Raw genomic sequence first — 25,199 nt, 5'->3', positions numbered from 1 at the left:
CTATGCTCAAGGTAATAGTACTTTGAGCTTTTTTAACTTTTTCTGTCAACTAATTTGTAGGTGGATTTGATCTGGGCTCTCTCTCATATAATACCAAGTATCATTTTTATCAGTAACATCAATATTTTTAAATTCAAGGACTGGAAATTCTTGTTTAAGATTAACAATTGAAAAAATTGATGAAGCACTTTTAGTAGCCATCATATATACGTTCTGACCCTTTTCATTTTTCAGAGCAGTACTTTAATGTTTTGGCTGAAACTGTTGGAAAGCTGCTAAAGATATGACTCTTACCAGTCACAGGCTGCTTTACATATGGTTGAGCCCTTCTTGGTTTGTTGCACAAAGAGACAGAAAATTACATCATAACTAAATGGTTCCACTAGGAGGAATATTTCATTGAACCAACATAAACATAATACTACCACAACTGTTGTGAAGTACCTATTTTACCCACCATGCTCAAATGCATGTAAAAATGCCTTTATCTCTAATACCAGTATCTCTAATGGTTTCCTGGACATTCCCAGGGGATATAAATATCTCAGATGCCCTCCTTCATCAGCTAAGATAGGTCGCACCTGATGAGGCAGAGGAAGTAGGGCAAGTGATTTGCAGCCAGGTGAGATATCCTCCACTTCCAGAACCAGTGTGCAGACAGCCAGGCCATTCTTTATTTCCATACACTGATCCAGCTACTGTATGAATCCCCTCCCCAATTGCTACCAGATTAATCTAGTTCCAGTGTGTTGGCTGTTGTCAATGGACCTTGGATTCTTCCAGCTGTATACCTGTGTTAACAGCGCTACCCTGAATTTCATTATGAGGGATGCTGTTTATAAGAAAAATGGCAAGTAGCTGTGTTCTCTAATGTTTTACTGAAGGAGTGATTCTCAACTTGACTTTATGTTGTTATAGATTCTTTTAGACCATGTCATTAAGCCATATGTTACCCTGATTGAGTCACAAAGACTTTGCTGTGTAGAGTCCATGTTTGTGCATGGTCTTTGTCGTCAGGAACCTGTTTTTGAATATTCTGCAATGTATGCCTGTTTTTGCCATACTAAATCTATTGTCCATTATTGTTTCTAACTTTACATATGCTTAGGAAACTGCAAGTTACAATTAATCTCTCTCTCTCTGATGATTTAGTTGATTACTTATTCTGTTAAAGCGTTGGAAAGCTTTTTATATGATGTCCTCAAGATACTTATTTCCAAAATCATTGAAACAGGCTTTTCACTCACATTTTGACAAGGAATGCCATGAGAATGAACACACCTATTAAAAGCTTTAACTGTTCAGCTGAATAACTTATCTGAAGATTAAAATAACCATTCCTCCTTTTTATATATTCCATAGCTGTATATGGCCATTAGGCAAGTGGTCATAACAAAAAACTAATCAGGATGGAAAAACTTGTCATGGTAGGTCATAGAGAGCAGCTAAACACCCATTCTTCTTTGTTGGAGCAACTAAATACGTAACAAAGTACATGGAAACATAGTTTGCTAAAGTGCCATGTGTGACAATAGCCATTTTTGTTAACTAAGTATGTAGATTTACCTTTTGATTATCCTTTGATATGTTTGAGTGCTGCTAATCTCCTGCAGCCTCTACATGCACACACCTGTCAAAGAATGCTACACCTACATGGCATCTCTCATGCTAGATTTTTGATGGAACATATCTGTTGTTAAAATGGCCAATTGTAGTTTCAGAAGCTTACATGACTGGGTGACAATGAAGGGACCCACTCCGAAGGAGTCACTATATAACAAAAATGGCCTGAACACAGACCATGGTGACAGAATCATCAAGCATTACTGTAATTATAGCCACAGATTTCAAAATACTGAAAGTTACTTTTGAAATAACATTATGTGTTAAAAGAGAATTTGGTGATTGTATTTAAATCTGCTTTGATGGATTAAAGCAGTGGTCTCCAAACTGCGGCCGCTGACACCAAAGATGGGACATTGTTTATTCCAACTGACTTCAGTACCTTTTTAACTCCCAATGGCTACAGTCCAGCCCCCCTTAAGTCGGAAGAACAGCAAACTGACCCTTTTGTTTAGAAAGTTTGGAGACTCCTGGATTAAAGCATGATTATGTATTGGCACATTTTCTCTTTTATGTGGCACTGGAAAGAATTTTAGAAAGCTAGGAATGCAAACAACAGGCCACATCTTTATCAAACAAGAACAGGTATTAGTATATTCTGATAAAACTGACACTGTTGCAAGATATGTAAACACCCAAATCTAAACTCAAAGGCACTAGAAAATACAGCATGTAGTATGGAATGTATGGTTAATCAGGAGAAAACCAAGTACATGACTAATGCTAGAAGTAATGAAGAAGATGAAAGCCACTGCTCACACATGGACATAAGAACAAATACAGATGGCATATTTCTCTTAAAGGTCTAATAGGTAGAATCAGACAATTGTATTGGTGACGGAACTGAAGTTGGTGTAATGATTGGCAGCAGATCTTCATGCACAAATTAATTGAAATTCAAACTTTTGAGAAAGACAGCCAAAGTTCAGCTATATAAGACTTTTGATTATCTGTCATGTATAAAACTGAATATTTAAGCTGGTCACAATAATATAAGGAAAGGCTGGATATATTTGATAGGATGGTGTACTTGAAAATGGAATGTGTGGATCAAGAAATAAAAACCTTTATGAAAGATATAATGAGTTTATATTATCATAAATCATTTGCATTGCTCTTAAATAATTAAATAAATATTTGAAAATGTTCTGATCTAATTAAAGAGGTGGTTGGAGATCGTAGACAAAAATTGATTCAGACAACAACATTAGGTGGAAGGAGACATACTGGCTGACCCAGAGCAAGATGTCGGATGAAGTCAAAATGCAAGAATGGAAGCAGGGGATGGTGACCTGTGGTCAGGATCAGAACATAACAAAGGAAGCTATTGAAGGAAACCATAACTCTGAATCAGTTGTTTCACAATGATGATGATGATGATGGCGATTATGAACAACAATAGTAATCATTCTAATATAAATATCCCCTATTCATTAAACATAATAAAATTGCACACTGGCTCATTGGTATCTTTGCAACAGCTTTGTTATATGGTGCACGACTGATGGTTTAAAGTATGGAATTTTATTTGCCAGGTAGTTTTTACCTGTTACCTTGGCTTGTGCTTTCTTTTGAATAACCAATTAAAGAAATGGTCATAATGAAATTAAGATATATCTTCTATATTAGATTGTGAATTTAGAGTGAACTCAAATTAGGGTGTAAATCACACCCCCTACCCTTCTTATAAATAAAGTAAACTTTTGCTTGTTACTTACCATGTAGCTTATAGCCTTGAGATCAATATAGGTTGGCACTTCAACAAAGCAACTACAAAAAGTCAACAGTCTAAGACACATTTCACAAACTTTCTGTACTCCAACTGGAGTGTCAGGATCGAGAATTACCTGAAAATAATAGACAAGAGTTTTATGGATGTAAGTAAAGTAAAGGCAAAATAATTGAGTGCTAATAACAGTACTGGAGAACATCACGCACCATCTTGTCTTCTGTGATAGATGTTTGGCTGGAAGGCATATCGCTGTAAAAACTACAGAACATGACAAAACTTAGGATCAAATCCATTGTCTGCAAAGCCAAAAATGGAATAACCAAAGATCTGTGATTCTAAAACACAGGAAGAAGAAGGAAAAAATAAATACAGTTATCTGTTTGTTTTAAAGAGACTCTCATCGTATACTGTACAATATGACTATCTTAGCAAACACAGCGGCCCCTTAAAGGTGTTCTATAAGATTCTGAAACAAAAGGCCTCCAATTTCTGTTTTTATACAACGAACATAACTTGATGCTGAGATTTAATTTACTGTATAAAGATTTTCAGACTGGCAAATCCCAAGATCATGTCGCCAATTTTAATGATTGCAGAACCAGAGATAATTATGCACCTAGACACTAACAGATGTGTTCAGACACATATACATCGAGATCTGAGACTCGTGATAAACCCTCTTTAACTCAATTCAATGTATTTTTGAATAAAATTTACATTTTAGTTAGATGAAATGAACTATGTAGCAGAAGAGATTTTCTAAACATTTAAAATGTAGGTTGCAAAGTACATCACAACAGAGCTTACCTTAAAGTGACACTAAACTCTGGTTTTAAAAAAAATATTTTCAAGTATGCAGTCTTAGCTCAGAATAGTACCTTTATTGCTCTCAGCCTTGGAGCCTCTCCTCCAAAATCTCCAAATTCCTTTTTTTCTTTTTGCTGTGATCCAACTTCCTGTTAGAGGGTGGCTATGTTCATTGGTCACCCTATATGTAGGAACATAGCCACCTTCTTTTGCTCGCATTGGGGATAGACTTTAGACTGTGGACTATGGAATGTGTAATATATATATATATATATATATATATTAGGGCTGTGGAAATTTGGAAATTAAAGATTAATTCCTCCATTAATCAATACATTTTTTTGATTGATCAAAATTCTTTTGATCGGTACTCACGCCGGCTCCCGGGTCTTCAGGGAGTTCTGTTGGCGATCCGGTGAGGTCACAGACATCAACGTCACTGGACCCCCCCACCCCGAAAGTGCCTCCGTGTGCTAACGAAGAGAAGGGGGGAGGAGTCCAGTGACGTTGAAGTTCTGATTGAACGTAATGCGTATGGTGGAGGAGCTACGCATGACGTCACCCGCTGCTGCCCTATGGAACTAACGCTGTTGTCAGCTTTACATGCTGTATTTTTATCATCTTTATGTGAGTAGTTTGTGTTTGAACATAAAAATTTAATCTTATACTTAAGTGGTGAGCACTTAGATCTTTTCTTTCTACCCATGACCTGGCGTCCTTGCTGAGATCTAAGGAGACGCGAGAGAAGTTTATGGTCCGTGTTAACCCTTTTGATACCCGCTTGCATGACCACCTGTTTGCACAGGGGTCCATGCCATAAAGTGAGAGTGATTAGTTAGACCGGAGGTGGAGGGATTGTGACGCTACTGTGGAGAAAAAAATTACTTACGTCAGTGCTACAGTTTGAATTTAAAAAGTATTTGTGTGAACTGTGAAGTTAAGTCATGGATTGTGGAAACTAACTAGTGTCGGGTGATTGTATATAGTGTATACCACATATACCACTGACTAATGCAGAGTTGCAATGCAAGGAGATCAGCTAAAAGTAGTTGGATCTGTATGTGCGTTATAATTAATCAAAATTCGTCGATTAATTGATTAATAAAAAATTGATTAATCGAACACAAACATTTTAATCAATAACAGCCCTAATATATATATATTGTATAGCAGTGTACATTACCATAATTAACATGCACTGTTTGTAAGCAAAAGTGAAATGGCAGCACAGAAAATAATCTCCCCTGCCAGCTAGAACTGTGCTGTGAGGCAGAACTGTGTAAATGTGGATGGACCGGAATACAATTATTTTTAGAAGGTAAAACTGCTCTCATATACTGTATGTATTTCATCTGTGTATTTAGCTGTATTACCAGATTTTTTTTCATTTTGGATAGAATAGGAATTTAAACAAATCCACAGTTTTTTTTCCCCCTCTGTGTCATATTCAAGAGATTTCTATTTACTGTCTGTCTTGTATACAAAGCAGAAAGTGTGAGGAAATGTATCCAAAGTGAAGGACATCCCCACCTAGAAAGTTGTTATCAGAACACATATCCCCTTTGAAAGATTTCCCTTATTTTCCAGTTCTGGTGTCAACGAAAACTTTTAGATCTTCTCTCACTTTTAGGCTGTATTCACACTACAACGCTTTGAATTGCGGGCAGATTTGCCATGGATTTGCACCAAGGTGTGAATGACAAAACACGGGACTCGCATTCGAGGTGGCGTCCATTTGAAAGACACCACAAAACGCGGTCTGACGCATGTGTCGCATGACAAAACGTGCTGCAATCGCAGGACGCATGTCACATAAAAGTAGCTCCTGAACTATTTTTGGGCGACACGCTCCACGATGCCGCAATTGCAGCACGTTTTACCACGCGACAATCACGGCAGACCCGCACCGCGATTTGAGGTGTAATTCAAATGAATGGCATCTCGAATACAAGTCCCACGTTTTGTTACAAAAGTTACGAAAATTATCGTACGGCAGCTTAAAGAATCGGAAGTGATGTCATGTGTTGTAGTGTATTTCTATTGTATTTTCGGACAACTGTATTGATTAAACAAAAATCGTCCGATCTGGGATCATATGAGAAAATTTTTCGTGTTTGTCAGAGCGAATATTGGATGAACTGTCATGATCGGCTCTCGAAAGCTCTGTAATAAGGATCCGATTATCGTACGGCATTAGTTGCAGTATGTTACAGGGTTATTTGAGAAATATGAGCTGCCTCTCTGAAAAGCACCATGGTAAATGGATGCCAGAGCCCCTGGCCTCACCTGCCTATCTTGACTCCTGCGATCCTCCTGCGTCAGTTCAGGAAAGTCCTGGATAATATCCCAGTCTACTCCATTCACTTGGCAGCTACTTCCTGCTCTGCATGGCTAGAATCATCCCAAGCTGGGATGTCCGGTCCACTTCTCCCAGAGTTACTTGGTGACTTAGTTTCCTTGAAACCATCCAGCACTGAGATCTCTGAACCCTCAGGCCTTCAGGTTTTGCTCCTGCTATCCAGCACTGGGATCTCTGAACCCCCAGGCCTTCAAGTCTGCTCCCTGTGGGTTACATTCTTGCTGCTGCTCTGGATCCAACTCCTCCCATCTCCTCCTAGGAACATGTGACCCCCAGTTTATATGCGAGGCCTGCCAATACAAGTTAATGATTCTTCCAGGGCTCTCCATACAAACTGCCTGCACCCTCTCCCCAGCCCGCCTTCCTTCTAAAACATTTCAATAGAAGGTAAGGGAGATCTTTCAGGGCAGAATGCAGGTGGCCACACTCTCCTTTCTCTTCTCTGTCACTCCTCCCATCCAAACCAAACAGGCCTCAAAGTGCAAGGACCTGGTAAATTTACCTAACACTTACTTAATTATCACCCACCTAAAGGTGGTGGGTGCTACATATCTATAGAGCTTTGGCAAACACATAACATACTGTAAGTGTTTTTTTCTTCTTTTACAGTTTTTTGTTTTATGGTCAATTTATTTGATAACAATGATTAGTAGAGCTCTTTTTTTAACATAAGACATCAATTTAAAGTGTAAAAACATGATTCACTTACCACTATAACTCCATATAAAAAAGTACTGCTGATCAGAAGTAAGACCATAAGCAGAAGATAACTTGAGATTATATCTGATGAAAAAAGAGAGATAGTATAAAAAAAAAAAGACAAAGGTGTGTTCCAGGTGATTATTATTTTCAAACAGCTACTGATTAAATCTCAAACACTTATTTGTATGTATATATCCATGTAGTTGTATGCAAGCCTCTGCGGTTCTATGGGCCAGCTCTCTTGTGCCGTGTGTAATATGCTTTAAAGCCTTTTTTCTATAGAACTTTCTTGCCAATTAGCTTATAAGGTTGGTTGCTAGGTCTTTCCCCAACCCCCCCCCAAATTGCTCTGATTAAAACATACATGTACATAGCCAATTAGTGCACACATACTAGGGCTAATTTAAACAGGAGCCAATTAACCCACTTCATGTCTTTAGAATATAGGAGGAAACTGGAGAACCTGGAGGAAACCCAAAAGAACACAGAGAGACCATGCAAAAGGGAGTGCTTTTTTTTTTAATAGAATTATTATTCAACGAATTCCCATTCCAAGGTGGATTGTTTCAGGTAGCTAATACTTTGGTACAAAAACATCGATAGGTATTACCTTTATAATATAACCATATATTAATTCAGGATTTTAGATACATCATATCTGTCAACCCAGAGATCTGGTTAATACGTATTGTGTCTTCTTCCGAAGAATACTAAAGAGACAGAGCTTCGTAGACTCAAAAAAATGCAATTTTTATATATGTATATTTTATATCAGTGGACCATAGTATTCATATATATTATTATCAGATGGTCCAGTCTTCTACATACTATCTTCCATTAATTATATTAGTCAGCACCATTGCATCATTGACAGTATGTCTATTGTAAACAACAGTTTTTTTGTGTGTTGCCTCAAAAGAGAACCACAATAACTTATAGCAGTGATGGCGAACCTTGGCACCCCAGATGTTTTGGAACTACATTTCCCATGATGCTCCACTACTCTGCAGAGTGCCAGAGCATCATGGGAAATGTAGTTCTAAAGCATCGGGGGTGCCAAGGTTTACCATCACTGACTTATAGGATGTAGGTTTAAATTAGAAAATGATTTCCCAGCTCACCAGCACCTTAGTAGAAGGTCTCCATGCACCTCATTGGAAAAAGTTGCATCTAGTCTGCTACGTATGTTGTATTAATCCTGTTCAGTCCAGTCATTTTTGCTATCATACATACTGAATTTGACATGCATATCAGTGCAACCATTTGCAGTGCTTTCTTAATAATTGTTCATATCTTTTTCACATCAGCAAGCTGTGTGCTGTTATCTGTACTGTTATACTTCTCTAATGTGGGTTCCTCCCTCCCTGGTTTTTCACTGCAGGCTGTGTGCTGTCATCTCCACTGTGCCACCCCTCCATTCTTCCCCTGATTCTGCTGTAGGTGGTGTCCTCTCTTTCTCACTGTGTCTCTTTTTCACTGTGACTCTTTTTTCCTGGGTTTAGTGCCACAGGCTATGTTCTGCATGGTGTTTGTATGTTCCCCTGATGCCTGTGAGGGCTTTATCTGGGTACTCTCATTTCCTTCTATTCTCCAGAGAAATGCTGATCAGTTAAATGGTATGTGTGTCTAGTATGTGTATGTGAGATAGGGACCTTTAGATTGAAAACTCCTTAAGGGCAAGGACTGATAGTTCATGCTATATAAATACCTGCAATAAATACATTTGCTATATTTTATATTTCCATTATGGCTTCTTCTACTCTTGACTCTTTGCACCAAGCTATATGCTGCCACTCTTTATCATCCACACTGTACCACTTTTCCTCTGGTGGCCTCCCATCTATATATATGTACCACACTGTATGTCCTCTATCCCCTCAGCAAACCTGCTTTACCAACCATTTGTCTTGGATTTTCTTGGCAATCACTGTGGCTGTAGGGGGGGCTGACAATTAGTAATGTAATGCATATTAGTAAGTTGAATCTCACTAATGTGTCACTTCAAAAACATCCAGGCAGCAAGAATCACAGCAAGAATCACAAGGAGAAATCTGAAGTTACTTTAGAGTGTGCATGAAACATATCAGGTATTTAGTATTTGCTATATAATTGCACACACTGATAACATTGACATGGAGGAAGAAAGCAGAGAGAGGGCACAGTTAGGTACCTGCATTTTAGTACTGAGGCCATTTTATTAAAGTGGTTGTAAACCCTTACAACACACTTTGACCTACAAGTAAGCCTAGATTAAGGCTTACCTGTAGGTCCAAGAAATATCTCCTAAACCTACACGTTTTAGGAGATATTTGCCGAAAGACAGGCACCGCTGTCTACATCGCATGCATCGTAGGCAGCGGCGCACAGGCGCACTGAGCGCGCCGCCGTCAACGGCAATATACCGCGCGTGGCGGCTCCCGTGCGCATGCGCGGGAGTGACATCATCGTGGCTTCGCCGAATGACAGCGGCGGAGCAGCGAGACCCACCGAGAAGATGGATGCGCTGGACCTCAGGGGACATCGGTGACTTCGCTGGCTCCTGTATCAGGTAAGTGACACATAATGGGCTACTATGCGATGCATAGTAGTCCATTATGCTTTACCTTTGCAGGGAATGAAAGAGGAAATAAACTCATCAGGGTTTACTTCCTCTTTAAGGGCAATTTTATTAGCATTGTCTTAGTTATACAAAACAAGAAAATGCACAATTACACAAAAGTATATTCAGTGCAATTGAAAATACACTATGTTGTCAAAAGTATTGGGACACATGGTATAGTGGAAAATGACCGGCAAAAATATCAGGTATCGGTGAAAGTGGAAGACAGTGATCACAGAGGGGAGAAGCATGGGCATGGATCTATGAGGATGAAAATGGCAAGAAAGGAAACTAAGCATCTCCTATCTGGGGCAGCCTAAAATAAACCTCATAATATCCAAAGTTGTTAAAATGGCCCCAGGACATGAGCCCTCTAGTGAGACAGTACTGGTTGAATATTTGAAATTTTTTAGAGGAGAAGTTACCTATTCCAAATATCTGTCCACAAACTCGCTCATCCATGTCTTTATGGACCTTGCTTTGTGCACTGGTGCACAGTCATGTTGGAACAGGAAGGGGCCATCCCCAAACTGTTCCCACAAAGTTAGGAGCATAAAATTGGCCAAAATGTCTTGTTATGCTGACGCTTTAAGAGTTCCTTTCACTGGAACTAAGGGGCCAAGCTAGGGTTGCCACCTGTCCAGGATTCACCCGGACAGTTCGGGTTTGGAATCATGTGTCCAGGTTTTGACCTGTCTGAAACCCGGACACATTATTTAGACTGGACTATGGCTAGGGTTACTGACTGCAGTTGTTTCAGCCGAGAGTGTCTGTTACATTCTTTCACACTGCCCAAAGCCAACACTAACAAACCCCCCCCCCCCCAAACACATACAGAGGGCAGAGGAGAGAGGCCTCAAACTGCACCTCTTCCCCCCACCTCTCTTTGTCTGCCCACACTCCAATCCCTGGCACTGTGCCTCAGAAAAGGAAAGTGACGGCTGGAAATTTGAAGTCCAGCAGCCTCAAATCCATCTGGATGAGAGGTGCTAACTGTCAAGGGTTGAGTGAGCTCACCATCCATCCATCTGTCTGTGACTGAAGTCTTCCCCTTCTCTCTCTTGCCTCTGAGTAAATACACTAAGGTAAATCAGGGTTCTCAGAGCACCCCTTACTTCAGAGTTCCCCTTTACACCAGAGGCCACAGTGTTTCCCCTTACATCAGAATCTTCTCCGTACATCAGAGTTCTCAGTGTACACCCTCAGTATTCCCAGAGCATCCTTTATGTTGGAGTCCCCAGAGTTCTCCCTTACATCAGAGTCTGCAGAGTCCCCCCTTACAGTGAAAGGGAACTCTGAGTTCAGATGTAAAAGGGAACTCTGTGGACTCTGATGTAAAGGGGGACTCTTGTTATTAACTTCATATGATTAGAAATGTTATTTAGTAGAAAAATATATGTATAGTTTATACTATAAAAAAAATTGCGGTGCGCCGCAAAAGTGTTCGGTTTGACTTGAAGAAAAGGTGGCAACCCTAGGCCAAGCCCAACCCCTGAAAAACAACCCCACACCATAATCCCCCCTCCACCAAAATATTTTGACCAGTGCACAAAGCAAGGTTCATAAAGACAAGGATGAGCAAGTTTGGGGTGGAGGAACCTGACTGGCTTGCACAACTGACTGGCCTGACAACAACCTGATAGAATGCCTTTTTTTTTTTCAATTAAATCATTTTTTTATTTTTATTATTAAACATACATACAAACAAATAACTATATTTAAATCACATAGGGATAAATAACCCCCCCCCCCAAAAAAAATAAAAATAAGAAAATACATTCAATGACATATATTATGTAAAATGAATCCATAAAGTATCGAAATAGGAAAGCACACAAAACAAACAAACCTTGCACCTCTCAGATTAAAATAGCTTAGCATATAATAAACAAAACATAATATTACAGAGATATGGATACATTTACTGTAACTTCACCCCTGATATCAAGAATCAGATTATAGCAACTTTCTTTTAGATGCTCATTTCTTCTCTTCTACTCCTCATCCCTACACCTCTGCTCTTTGCTCCCATCTATCTCCTCTACCGTCACTCCTCTCCACTAGGCAAACCATCATATAGTTGATTACTAGGTTCTATCCAACATGACCATATTTTACTAAACCTTTGGGGTGTACCTCTATGCTTATATGTTAATTTTTCTCTTTTAAGTATACAGCTAAGTTTCTCAACCCATTGTTTATGTATGGGTTGGAGGATCAGCAGATGACCATTTTTGTAAAAGAACTTGTAAAATAACTTTACGTGCTAAATATAAGGATCGTATCCACATAGTATGCATCTCTACCGCTAACGCTCCATCAGGGATTATTCCTAGTAGTGTAAGTATGGGCGTCCCTGTTATCTCAGTGGAGCATAATAAATTTAGGGTTATAAAACTATTTTTTTGTTTTCTAGTATTCTCTATTATTTGTAAATTAGAATAAAGGTCTCCTATTAATCCTCGTTTCATGCAGGTAACCAAAATTGCCTTTGACAGTATTTTAGAGTAGTTATACTGTCATTGGATTTTTGAGCTTTGGATTTGTAATCCCCTTCATGTAACTGATACAAAAATATTATGCCCGCTTTTTTCCAATCTAAGAATCCAGAAAGTCTATTCAATTCATAAAGGTAGTAGTTATCCCATATAGGCATATGTTTCGTATAACCCTTATGCTGAGTAACATTTCCCACTGCTTCCCATACTATATGAATCAAGTAAAAAGTAGGGAATGTTTTTAATTATAAAAGTGGTGAGCTACTATTAATTGAACCAAGGGGTATTTTTTGAATTGGGATATTATTATCTTCTGTGTGGGGTCCTGAACCTCCCAGCCATGGCAATGTTGCAATTGTGATGCAATTAAGTATAATCTTGCATTAGATGTCGCATTTCCCCCTTATCTATGGCCTGTTGTAATGTTTCAAAGCTAATTCTAGGTTTTCCAGACAAAATCCCTAAAAAAACAAGTCGCTAGTCCTAGATAATCATAACGTCAACCATATGGAACCATTATGCAATACATATAGCAATTGGGACATCCACGCCATCTTCACCAAATTCGCTCTTCCTACCGTGGATAACAGGAATTTACTCCATGTTTTGCTCAGTTGTCTAAATTTGACAATAAGAGGGAGTATATTCTTATCTGTATATTCTGTAATATTCAGTGTAATTATCACTCCCAAATATTTAAATGATGTAACCAGGGCCATCTGATGAGCCTGGTGTGGATACTCCAAACCCGCAGGGTCCAAAAGCAGCATTATTGGCTTGTCCCAATTAATACTGAATCCTATAAAGGATCCATACAAGTCTATTAAGGACATAACATAAGATAACTATCCCCCAAAAACACTAGAGTGTCATCCGCATAGAGTGCTATCTTACCTTCGCCTGTAGATCTACAAAATCCTACAACATTTGTAGAAGAGCAAATAGCCTCAGCCAGTGGTTCAATGACCAGAGCAAAAAGAAGCGGGGATAGGGGACATCCCTGCCTTGTCCCTCTGGTCAATGAAAAAAGGGCCGATACTAATCCATCCACCTGTACCATTGCACTTCTATTAAGGACATAACATAAGATAACTATCCCCCAAAAACACTAGAGTGTCATCCGCATAGAGTGCTATCTTACCTTCGCCTGTAGATCTACAAAATCCTACAACATTTGTAGAAGAGCAAATAGCCTCAGCCAGTGGTTCAATGACCAGAGCAAAAAGAAGCGGGGATAGGGGACATCCCTGCCTTGTCCCTCTGGTCAATGAAAAAAGGGCCGATACTCATCCATCCACCTGTACCATTGCACTTGGGGAGTCATATAAAAGTTTTATCCATTTAATAAATCTAGGGCCAAACCCATATAGTTTTAAGCAATTTCACAAAAAGACCCACTCTATACTGTCAAATTAGCTGCATGGAGTGACAGTATAACTCTGTTTCCCATGTTTTCTATTGGGAGTTGTAGATTTAAAAATAGACACTGGATATTATTTGCTGTAGATCTATTAGGAATAAAGCCCGACTGATCACAATGAATTCATTTTGAAATGCATCTTGATAATCAAACCGCCTACCTTTGCCAGCAGCTTGATGTCTGACATTAACAAAGATATTGGACGGTATGAGTCAGGATTACTTGGGTTCTTATCAAGTTTCAATAAGACAATAATTACTGCTTCAGTCATAGAGGTGGGTAATGAACCCACTTCCATAGCATAATTAAAGACATCAAGCAATTCAGGTAACAACACATCCTCATATTTTTATATATTTCCACTGGAAGACCATCTGGTCATGGTGCTTTATAATTACCGCATTTATCGGCGTATAACACGCACCCCAAGTTTAGGAGGGAATTTTAAGGAAAAAAACTTTTAGGCGGGAAGTTTAAGCAAAAAAAAATTACATTTAAATGCCCATCAATACACCCTTATCAGTGTCATTTGCAGCCTTGTCAGTGCAGCCCTGCCCCAGTGTCCATTGCAGCCTTGTCAGTGCAGCCTTGTCAGTGCAGCCTTGCCCCAGTGCAGCCTTGCCTCCAGTGTCCATTGCAACCTTGTCAGTGCAGCCTTGCCCCAGTGCAGCCTTGCCCACAGTGTCCATTGCAGCCTTGTCATTGCAGCCTTATATGAATTTATATGTGCCGCCAAGATCGCTGCTGAGACTGGGCGGAGCGAGGCGAGCGCTGCCGAGATCGCCACTGAGACTTTCCGGAGCAGAGCGAACGCCGCAGAGATCGCAGGGACTGGACTGGATACACATAGCCGAGTGTACTTGGCTCTTCTCAGCTCCGCTCGCAGTCACACCCAGTCCTGCCTTATGATGGACATAACACAGGTCAAATTGCAGGACTGGGCTTGACTGTGAGAGGAGTCGAGAAGAGCCGCGTACACTCGGCTATGTGTATCTCGGCGGCGATCGCTCCGCTCACAATCAGCTCCGCTCACAAACAGCAGGGATCGGCGGGGATCAGCGTATAACACACACCCATGATTTTCCCCTGATTTTAAGGGGAAAAAGTGCATGTTATATGCTGATAGATAGGTAGGCAAATTAGATGCAGAAATTCTTAGCTTATCCAATGTAAATGGGCCCTCCAAAGCTACCCTTTTATCATTTGAAATGCTTGGTAAATCAATAGTATCATAGAATCTATTCAGGGATGCCTCCGGGTAAGATACCCTACTCTTATATAGTGCCTGGTAAAATTCCCTGAATACCTCCAATATCTCTGGGGTAGTATCAGTTCTCTTATTTGAAGATGATTGTATTTCAATTATATATGATGCTGAGCTTTTACAATAGTTGCCAATAGGTGTCTTGTCCCCTTCCCCTCCTCAAATATGGTTGTTGTAGAAATAATCTTTTATTTTCTGCCTTCTTCTTAGCCACTGCTGCATAATGCAGTTGGATAAGAAGCCATTCTTTTTTAGTATCTTCATTTGGATTAGTTAAATATAGGAATTCTGCCTTCATCATGTTATCAGCTAGAGTTTTTTCCCACTGCTTAGATTGTTTCTTAATTTTTGATATCTGCACAATAAGGAGACCTCGGAGTTACACTTTCAATGCATTCCAATATATTAGAAGTGAGACTGAGGTTCTGGAGAAAAAAGTGACAACCAGTGTGAGTTCACCTTCCATACTGTACATCCTGGACTAGTCCTAACTCAATATTGAACCCTACGGACTAAGACTGGAATGTCATTAAAATACATGTGTGTGTAAAGGTCTGCGTCTCAATAATTTTGACAATATATTGTAATACATTCTCAAGACACAGTACCAATATTAAGTAACATTTTGCAGCTAAATGTACATGGCATTTAGTTACAAATGACCAGAGAATGTGTTTCAAGTTTCACATTGAAAGGTTCGTATTTAACTTATGGCAATATGAATAACTGGTACGAATGCAATACTGCACACATTTTTTCTCCAAAGAGTTCAGAGTAGAGCGAACATCATAATACACGATAGAAAAAGTCTACTTTAAATACATTCAGTACCAAGCTGGAGACACACATTTAATATATAGTATCACTCCTCTATGGTAATGGACATAATGGAGAAGATCTATCCAGAATTGGATGATGAGTAGATTTACTTCTTTCCATTTCTAAGACAGAGTAATGCCTTCTGTGAACCATGCTGTTACTCTTCGACAAATGGGGTGCATATATGCGGAATAGACAGCTTTGCCTCTAGACACCTAATAATATCCAACCAGTTCTGTCTCACTCGTGGACAAATGTCCTGGGGCAATTTTGATAACTTTGGATATTAAGAGGATTATTTTAGGCTGCCTCAGATATGAGATCCTTAGCTTCCTTTCTTGTCATTCTCATCTTCATTGATCCATGCCCATTCTTCTCCCCTCTGTGATCACTGTCTTCCACTTTCATCAATACCTGGTCTTCTTTCTGGTCATTATCCACTATGTCTATTCATGCTTACCCGATTCACCTCTTTAATCATTATCTATTCACCGACTAGGAACGTTCTTGACCAAGCTATATTGGTGTTGGAAGGAGTTTCTCTCTGATTGATACAACCAGGTGACTTAAGTTAAAAGTTGACCCAGCAGGGTGTTGATTCACGCCCCTATCAAGGATGCTGAACAAAAGCTTGGCTCCTAACCAACTAGTATAATGAGATTGAAATCCTTGATTAGCACTCTGCAGGCAAGCTTCAAAGAAGGCCATGGCTGCCAGGATGATTGATGATGTTGGGCTACAGAAGATCAAAGGACCAACAATCACCGAAGATGACCCGGGTCACATAGTGATGATGCATGAACGAATGTTGCCCCTAGAGGCCAATACAGCAGGATGGACAGAAATATATTAACTACTTTGAATTGTCAGAAACCGAGATGGGCTAGCAATGGGGTTGGGTCTGGATGGTGTATGGATGGATTTTAAAAAGTGCACACACAGAAGGGAAATTGTCCCTTTCCTCTCTTAGCTTGCTTGACCGATGGCTCTCGTGCCGCATGGCTCTCTCTTGCCATTTTGAGCTTAGCTAACAAGGCAATATCTAGAGGATAGCCTTGCGTTAAGTATCTTTGATGTTCTTTGTTATATGCTCTGTAATATTTTCCTTTAGTGTTTTTTATGTTAGCATTCCCTATTTTCTTGGGAAATAATTAAGACATTGTTTTACTAAGCAGTGTGTTTGTTTTCATAGCTAACCTTGTATCAGTGTACTATAAACAATATCAGACTTTTAATAGACTAGCTAACTATAGGACTAGACAAATATGTATATGGAATAAATAGAGGAAATCCATAACCACCCGGGCAATATTATTTAAAAATGTTTATTTCAATTGGTTTAACGCAAGTAGAGAAAAGTGAGGTCAGATCTTTGCTGTGATATCTGGCAGGACTGTGTAGATTACAAAACTGAAAGAATAGCATCAGGGTCTCTGTTGACAGGCTTTTGGGCTTGTGTCAATTGCATCAATTTGACATCAGTTTGAGAGCTGAGATCTTTCAGAATTCATTGACGGATGCAGTTGACCTGCAGTTAACTGCTTTCTGTCCTGCATTTGACCTGCTTCAAGCAGGTTTTGCATTCCCATAGACGTGTATGAGAATGAAAAAACTGTCCTACTATTCCTAATTGGGTTTTTTTCAACTGGGAATTAGCTCTTTGCCTACTTGTTCACTTCAAGTGTTATAGTTTTCCTAAGATGTTCATCCCCATAGAGGTAATAGGAGAATCTCGCAGGTGATGTCTGTCTGGCAGTTTATTTGGGGCACTGGTGTTAATGTCAAGTTCCGCAGTGAATAATTACTACTAATCCACTCATCACATACAACATATCTATTACAACATACTGGATTTCTGGTTTATTTTCAACTGAAAAACAGCTGCTGATAATTTAGCTAGAACTGCAGCGTCTAACAAGCACAGTTGATGATTAACATTAATTTCCGGTTTGCTGCTTTAAGAAAAAGCAGAAGTCCAGGAAACCACAACCGCATATAAGAAATATTAATAGTCTGAAAAACAAGCCTTAGCTTCAGGTAATGACTGTGTGCTTACCAAGGCGAATATAATTGCTGATCTCCAGGCAGCAGCTCTTTCTTCTGGTCAGTTCAACAGAATATTCGATTAAAAGAATAATGCTTAGTACCTGTAAAAATTTAAATTAGAATATGTGTAAGGTACTTCATAGTACATTGAATAGGATACACTATTTTATGCACAGCATCATAGAATATTTATGATCAATAAATACCTGGTGATTCCTCTAGTGGGCACTTTATTTTACTTATTAATGCTCGTGTCTATTGGCAAGTCTGTGTCTATGCCAATCATGAAAATAATAAGTGCAGGTTTAAAACTCTTCAACTGTTTTAAAATACCTAGGTTGTCTCACCTTCATTTCTATTTGTACATGCTATCCTTCAAGTTTGTTTATTTCTTGATGTTAAAAGGTCATCGATACCTTGCGTGTTGGCAGTCAACAAGCATTTGATGCTGCAATATATTTAAAGCGGTAGTAAACTAACTTTTTTTGTTGTTATGTTTTTTTTTTTTTAAACCTGCAAGGCAAAGTTATAATGTGTGAGTATGCATCGCATACTCACACATTATGTGAAACTTACCTTAAAATGAAGCCCTCCAGCGGCACGCTGTCACCTCTGACAGAGTTTCCATCTTCACCCAGTCTTCCTTTCAGGTTGGCAGGCTCTGGTCATTTGATTGGATGAGCCGCGATGATGTCACTCCTGCGCATGTGAAAAGGAGCCACTGTTTATGGCACAAGGCTCTGAAGGAACAGCAAGGTATGCCATTCCTTCAGAGCGCATGCGCCAGTGACGTCACCGGAGGCTTCACAAGTAAATATCTCCTATACAGTACACGTTTAGGCGATATTTACTGTACCTTAAGGTAAGCCTTACTATTCGTCCATGGGAGTTTACGCTAATTTGAAAGTGTATGTAAACTCTAACCATTAATGCAAAATTTTTTGCTCTGTGCAATATACTATTGATAGTATTTTAATATATCTGTTGTACAGGTTGAAAAAAATACCTGTTCAGCCATACATTTTATGAGCTGATAACTTTCTGTGCTTTCTGCCTCTAGACTACTATCAGTTAGCACTGTTCCCTGCTATCTCCTGGACTACAACATACCTCCCCTTGTTATGGAGAACAGAGGGAGGTGTTATGTAACCCTAACATGCGTCTTGTGCTAGGGTGACAATGCTACTTAGTACAGTCGTCACTCAAGGAAAGGAAGTTAGAGGCAGAATTACCTTACTGGGTTGAAACAAAGGGAAAAAAGTGTGAAAAAAATAAATGTGAAGGTAGGAGGGGAAGCTAGGCACCAGCATTGCAGGGAGGGGGCACCAGGGGATTGATGAGGTGGGGAGCTGTACAGTGGGGAGTCAGAGCAGCTGGGGGGGTTACTTTCAGATTTAAATCCCCTGAGGCTCCCTTGCAGCACCCAAAGCCAGCAGAAGGAGAAGCCGGAAGCTGCAGGGGAGTCTTAGGGGATAAGCACTGTGATGGAGGGGGATTGGTGGACTACTTCCAGTGTGCGATGTGTGAGAGGGACCCCATTCCCTCAGTGCACCCCACAGACTTGCACACTGGATGATAGCCACTGGTGCTCACCCGCCACAACAAGAACAAAAGTCATGTAATCCGCTCGGTAGCTTTGAACATTAGTTCGAAGCTGCCTGAACTATCCCCAGGAAGCTCTCAAAGCTGACAGCTAATGATAAGTAGGAACACCTCTGTCACCTGTGATTAGCTGTGGACTTTGAGAGCTTCCCTGCGGACATAGGCATGTGCACGGAGTGTGCCAAGTGTGCCCTAATCACCCCATGTGAGTCTTATTTCCCCTGCTTTCTACCCTCCCCCCACCATCTCCCACCTGCAGTGCTGCTAGCTTCCTTCCTCTCCTCTCCTGCCTGCTGTGCAGGATGTTTTCAGGATGGAAAGAAGGGGAAGGGGCCAGTAAATATTTCATTTAGGGGCCCCTTGCTTTTTGGAAAAAACACAGTGAGTGATCTGTACCAGTCATTCCTGTATTCATTCCTATCCTTCAGTTTGTGAATGAACAGGAAGCTGTTCAGCACAGAGCCCTATCCGTTCACTGTCCAGTGCAGCTGAGGCTGCAAAGAAACGGACTCTGGAATTTCTGTCCCCTTTCTCTGTTTCAAAAGTGAGACATCAGGGGTCTGTTTAGATATGTCACCAAAGCCCCCCAATAGGGCTCCTAAAATAAATGTAACAAAATCTAAAAAAAGTGTAAAAAAATTATTAAAAAAATGTAATTGTAAAAAATAATAAAAATAAAAAACTACTGACACCATCCACTGCTCTGCTGATGTACATGAATGTGTGTTTGTGCTCTGTGGTGCACACCCTAATGCAATAGGATGTTACCAGATTATGAATTAAAACCAGGACTGGGGGCACCTTAAGGTGAATAGGAATACCCAAAACTCTAAAGTAGGCAGAAACAGAACAAGAAGTTAGGGTATATTATAGTGTTTGTTAAGGCAATAAAATAAGTCTATGCCAGCTCCTTTATTAGAGGCTGGCATAGCACAATGTTTAAGTCATATTTAACCACTTGACCACTGGGCACTTAAACACCCTTAATAACCAGACCAATTTTCAGCTTTCGGTGCTCTCGCATTTTGAATGACAATTACTCAGTCATGCAACACTGGACCTGTATGAAATTTTTGTCCTTTTTTTCACACAAATAGAGCTTTCTTTTGGTGGTATTTAATCACCGCTGGGTTTTTTATTTTTTGTGCTATAAAAGAAAAAATACCGAAAATTCTGTAAAAAAATGAATTTTTCTTTGTTTCTGTTAGAAAATTTAGCAGATTAGTAATTTTTTCTTCATAAATTTTGGCCAAAATTTATACCACTACATATCTTTGGTAAAAATAAGTACAAATTGGTGGATATTATTTGGTCTTTGTGAAAGTTATAGAGTCCACAAGCTATGGTGCCAATATCTGAAAATTCATCACACCTGAAGTACTGACGGCCTATTTCAATTCTTGAGACCCTAACATGCCAGAAAAGTACAAATACCCCCAAAATGACCCCTTTTTGGAAAGAACACATTCCAAGGTATTTAGTAAGAGGCATGATGAGTTTTTTGAAGTTGTCATTTTTTCCCACAATTCTTTGCAAAATCAAGATTCTTTTTACTTTTTTTTTTTTTTTTCACAAAATTGTCATATTATCAGGTTATTTCTCACACACAGCATATGCATACCACAAATTACACCCCAAAACACATTCTGCTATTACTCCCGAGTATGGCGATACCACATGTGTGAGACTTTTACACAGTGTGGCCACATACAGAGGCCCAACATGCATGGAGCGCCATCAGGTGTTCTGGAGCACCCAGGACAATTCTGACATTTCTCTCCTACATGTAAAAATCATCATTTATTTGCTAGAAAATTACATAGAACTCCAAAACATTATATATGTTTTTTTAGCAAACACCCTGGAGAATACAATGGTGGTCTTTGCAACTTTTTATCTCGCACGGTATTTGCGCAGTAATTTTTCGAATGCTTTTTTTTTGGAAAAAAAACAGTTTTGTGCTTAAAAAAAAAAAAAAAACACAGTAAAGTTAGCCCACTTTTTGCATAATGTGAAAGATGAAGTTACGCTGAGTAAATAGATACCTAATATGTCACTCTTCAAAATTGCACACGCTCGTGGAATGGCGCCAAACGTCGCTACTTAAAAATCCCCATAGGCGACGATTTAATTTTTTTTTACTGGTTATATGTTTTGAGTTACAGAGGAGGTCTAGGGCTAGAATTATTGCTCTCACTCTAACGTTCGCAGCGATACCTCACATGTGTGGTTTGAACACCGTTTTCATATGTGGGCGGGACTTAAGTATGCGTTCGCTTCTGCATGCGAGCACATGGGGACAGGGGCGCTTTAAAAAAAAACATTTTTTTTATTGTTCATTTTACTTTATTTATTTTAGTTTGACATTTTTTTCCCCAAAAATAATTTTTTTGATCACTTTTATTCCTATTACAAGGAATGTAAACATCCCTTGTAATAGGAATATGGCATGACAGGTCCTCTTTACAGTGAGATGTGGGGTCAATAAGACCCCGCATCTCACCTCTAAGCTGGGAAGCCTGAAAAAAAAAAAAAGATTCTGGCTTTGATCGTATTAGCGATTCGGTAGAAGCACTGAGCGATGAGCGGCCGTTTACCGTGATTCGTGATGCGCCGGGTCCACTGGACCCAGCGGTCATGGATGCTCTCGTGTGCGCGCCCCAGGGGGCGCGCGAGAGCAGAATTCTGGGAGGCCGTTAATTAACAGCCTCTCAGAGTTAAACAACCGCCCTGAAGCCGTTAATCGGCAATGGGCGGTTGTTAAGTGGTTAAAAATGAGTGCTATAAATATTGAATTTCCGCTGTCTTCAGGCCAGCCACTTTCCAACTCTTATGGATGTCTTCTGCGGGAGGGGCCATGATCTCCATCTGACGTCAGAGGGAGATCACGTGGCCTCTCATCTCCTCTGCAAAAGTCACCCATCGGAAATGGAAAGCGACGGGCCTGAAGACAGCAGAAATTCAGTATTTACAGTGCTCGTTTTTAAATACAACTTACACAGTGTGCTATGCCAGCCTCTAATAGAAACGCTGGCAGTGACAAATTTAAGATTTTAATATTACAATAATAGCGGCAGTGGAGCAGGGCCGGGCCGAAGACAGACAGAGAGGAAGGAGGGGGGTGAGGGGGGAGAGAGGAGATCAGAGGGCAGGCAGCCTATCACGGAGGGAGGCACTTTGACCACGGTGATCAGTGAGGAGCAGTCCTGGTTATTGTGGTCTGTTTAGAGAGGGCATACAGGAAGTGGTAGGTTTAGTTTTTTTTTTTTACAGTTTAGAGGGGGGCACATTACACAGCACAAGTGCTGTGCTGTATAATCTGCTTTAAGTGTCCAGAATCTACATATTTATTTTTTGAGTTAACAACCAATTTAATTCCATCACTGGAGTTCCAAGTGTCTTTGTCCTCTTTATTGACATAATTTTGTTTCAGGTACTAATGCTAATGTTTTTGTTTTTTTATTCCACAATATTATATTAGTTGAAAAAAAAGAGTGTAGGTTTACAATATTGTTAAACAGAATGCTGGTGAAACATGTTGGTAATTACAATCAAAGGTAAAACAGTTGTGGTCAGAACAAACATATATAACTATGCTGAAAGTCACATATAAAAGTCGACAAAACAAGTATTAATTAAAGTGGTTGTAAACCCTCCCCCACAACTTTGTACCATGTAAATCAGCATAAAAAACCCTAATGGACACTGCTTGTAGATATCTCCTTACTTGCTTAGTATTGTTGTAATCCTTGTTGTTCTGTAGAATGACGTCACTGAGCATGCCCAGATCTCCCCTGATTTAAGGCACACTCTCTATGTCTTATCTATCTGTTATCAGGACTTCCTACAACACACCACTGAACTCTGCTAATCACTCAGAGCTTCCTCCTACACACCATGTGACCATGTGACCACACATACAGTCTAAACTTGGCCATTACTGCAGTCTTATCAGTATAAGTCTGACAAAGTGAAACATTAGACATCCGCACAAGTAAATACTATGAAATAAACAAGTAAGCTATGAACAGGGAAGCAGGGTTGCCATAGAAATGTTGGATTGAGAAGGAGACTTGGTTAACAGTACAGGAAGTGCTCAATGTAAGGGCGGAAATACACTCCACTGTGGACACAGAAAAAAATACTTAAGATGGCGCTGCCTAACCCCTGGAAACAAGTTTTTCGAAGTTTCTTTACACAGTAAGTAATATGCAATTTGGGCTGGATTACAGTGGCTATAGTCTGATAATGACTTATTATAATGGACTAAATGAAAAGAAGCATCAGAGTGGGAGAGTTTACTTCCTCTTTAAGACACAGGGTGTGGTTGTGTTGTATCCATTAAGGTTAAGTGCTAACTATAATAACAAGCCTTCTGTCTATTGCTAGATTGGTTTGGGGTGTGTATCTTGTATAAAATGTAATGTTTAAGAGTAGGTATAATAACTACAGTCATTAGGTGTGGTATTTTGGCCATGTGACACCTGACCCGATCTGGTACATTTTTGATGCTTTATGGAATAGAGCTCTAGTGGTTGCATAAGTTTGGTGAAGATGTAAGCCATAAGAAAAAAAGAAGAGAAAACGAGTAAGGCTTCATGTACACTGAATGTTTTTAAAACCTCTCCTGGATGATTTTAACTTGACAGATAGTAACCCACGTTTAAAACGTCCGGTTTGCTGTGTTTCAAGTTTAGAAGTGTTTAAAAAAAAAAAAATTTTTTTTTTTAAATAGCCTAAAATGAAAAATGCCTGTAAACGAAATGCAGGTAGACGCGAGATACCACGTTTAGCCATGTTTAGAAGCGTTTGGCGCTTGAAATACCTGCAAACTCAGCTTCTGAATGCATTTTTTTGCTTTCCAAAAAATGCCTCTAAACACAACTGCCCAGAAATAACTATAAACGACCCTGTGTACATGTACTGATAAGATAACATAGAGCAGAGTTCAGGGGCAGTTAAAAAAAACTCCCAACTGCTCCTAAACGTCCGTTTACCAGCAGCAGTGTACATGAGGCCCAAAGGAGGGGGGGAGAGGAAGTTGTGTTGGGGGGGTGTAATTCACCTCCCAGTCTCCACCAACCATTGCCAAAAGTTGATGAAATACGGATAGAACAGCCAAGTCCAAAAGTTTTAGACATGTAATTAGATGTCTCGAGAGGGGTCCTCCCTCACTCTTCCTTTAAAATATGAGACATAGGGGAGGCGCTAAGTCTCGTATTTTATTAGTTGTCACACTAAGCTTCCAAAAAGCTTGCGTTGAGGTTAAACATTAAAATAAATGACTTTACACAAAAGTTATTTTATTTAGAGTAGCAGAGCAGTTATATAACTCTAAAATGACTCCTTCTCTATTTGCAGTCAGAACATCCTTATAACTCAAAATACAACTTACAGTTTCAAGGTTTACAGTTAAAGTTCTCTTATCACAACACATGTCACAGTTAGATTCGCTTTGTTCCCATCTGACAACTCTTTTTTTAGATACTATTGAGAATTTTCAGTTTTATCCTTGTATTTCCCCTATGTGCGCTTTCCGACACTTGTTTACTGTACTTTGGGTGAAATGACTTTGCAACTTAACCACTTTCAGACCAGACCATTTTGCTGGCTTAAGACCAGAGCACTTTTTGTGATTCGGCACTGCGTTGCTTTAACTAACTATTGCGCGGCCTTGCGACGTGACTCCCAAACAAAATTAACATCCTTTTTTTCCCCCACAAATAGA

General features: G+C 39.7%; 1 protein-coding gene across 1 annotated transcript in view; it reads right to left on the bottom strand.

Moving 5' to 3' along the window:
• The window catches only part of LAPTM5 (lysosomal protein transmembrane 5), an 81,057-nt gene that overhangs the window by 20,108 nt on the left and 35,750 nt on the right, over positions 1 to 25,199 (bottom strand). The window contains exons 2-5 of the mRNA XM_077481755.1: positions 17,880 to 17,970; positions 7,231 to 7,304; positions 3,562 to 3,690; positions 3,342 to 3,470 (exon numbers count right to left, since the gene is read on the bottom strand). Of these exons, the coding sequence (XP_077337881.1) occupies positions 3,342 to 3,470; positions 3,562 to 3,690; positions 7,231 to 7,304; positions 17,880 to 17,970 (423 nt within the window). The remainder of the gene's footprint in view (positions 1 to 3,341; positions 3,471 to 3,561; positions 3,691 to 7,230; positions 7,305 to 17,879; positions 17,971 to 25,199) is intronic.

This window comes from Lithobates pipiens, unplaced genomic scaffold (genome assembly GCF_037356315.1).
Source record: "Lithobates pipiens isolate NorthernLeopardFrog02 unplaced genomic scaffold, aLitPip1_a1.2 Scaffold_16, whole genome shotgun sequence".
NCBI lineage: Eukaryota > Metazoa > Chordata > Amphibia > Anura > Ranidae > Lithobates > Lithobates pipiens.
Note: the sequence above shows the minus strand (reverse complement) of the source record. Positions and strands in the feature narration are given on the sequence as shown.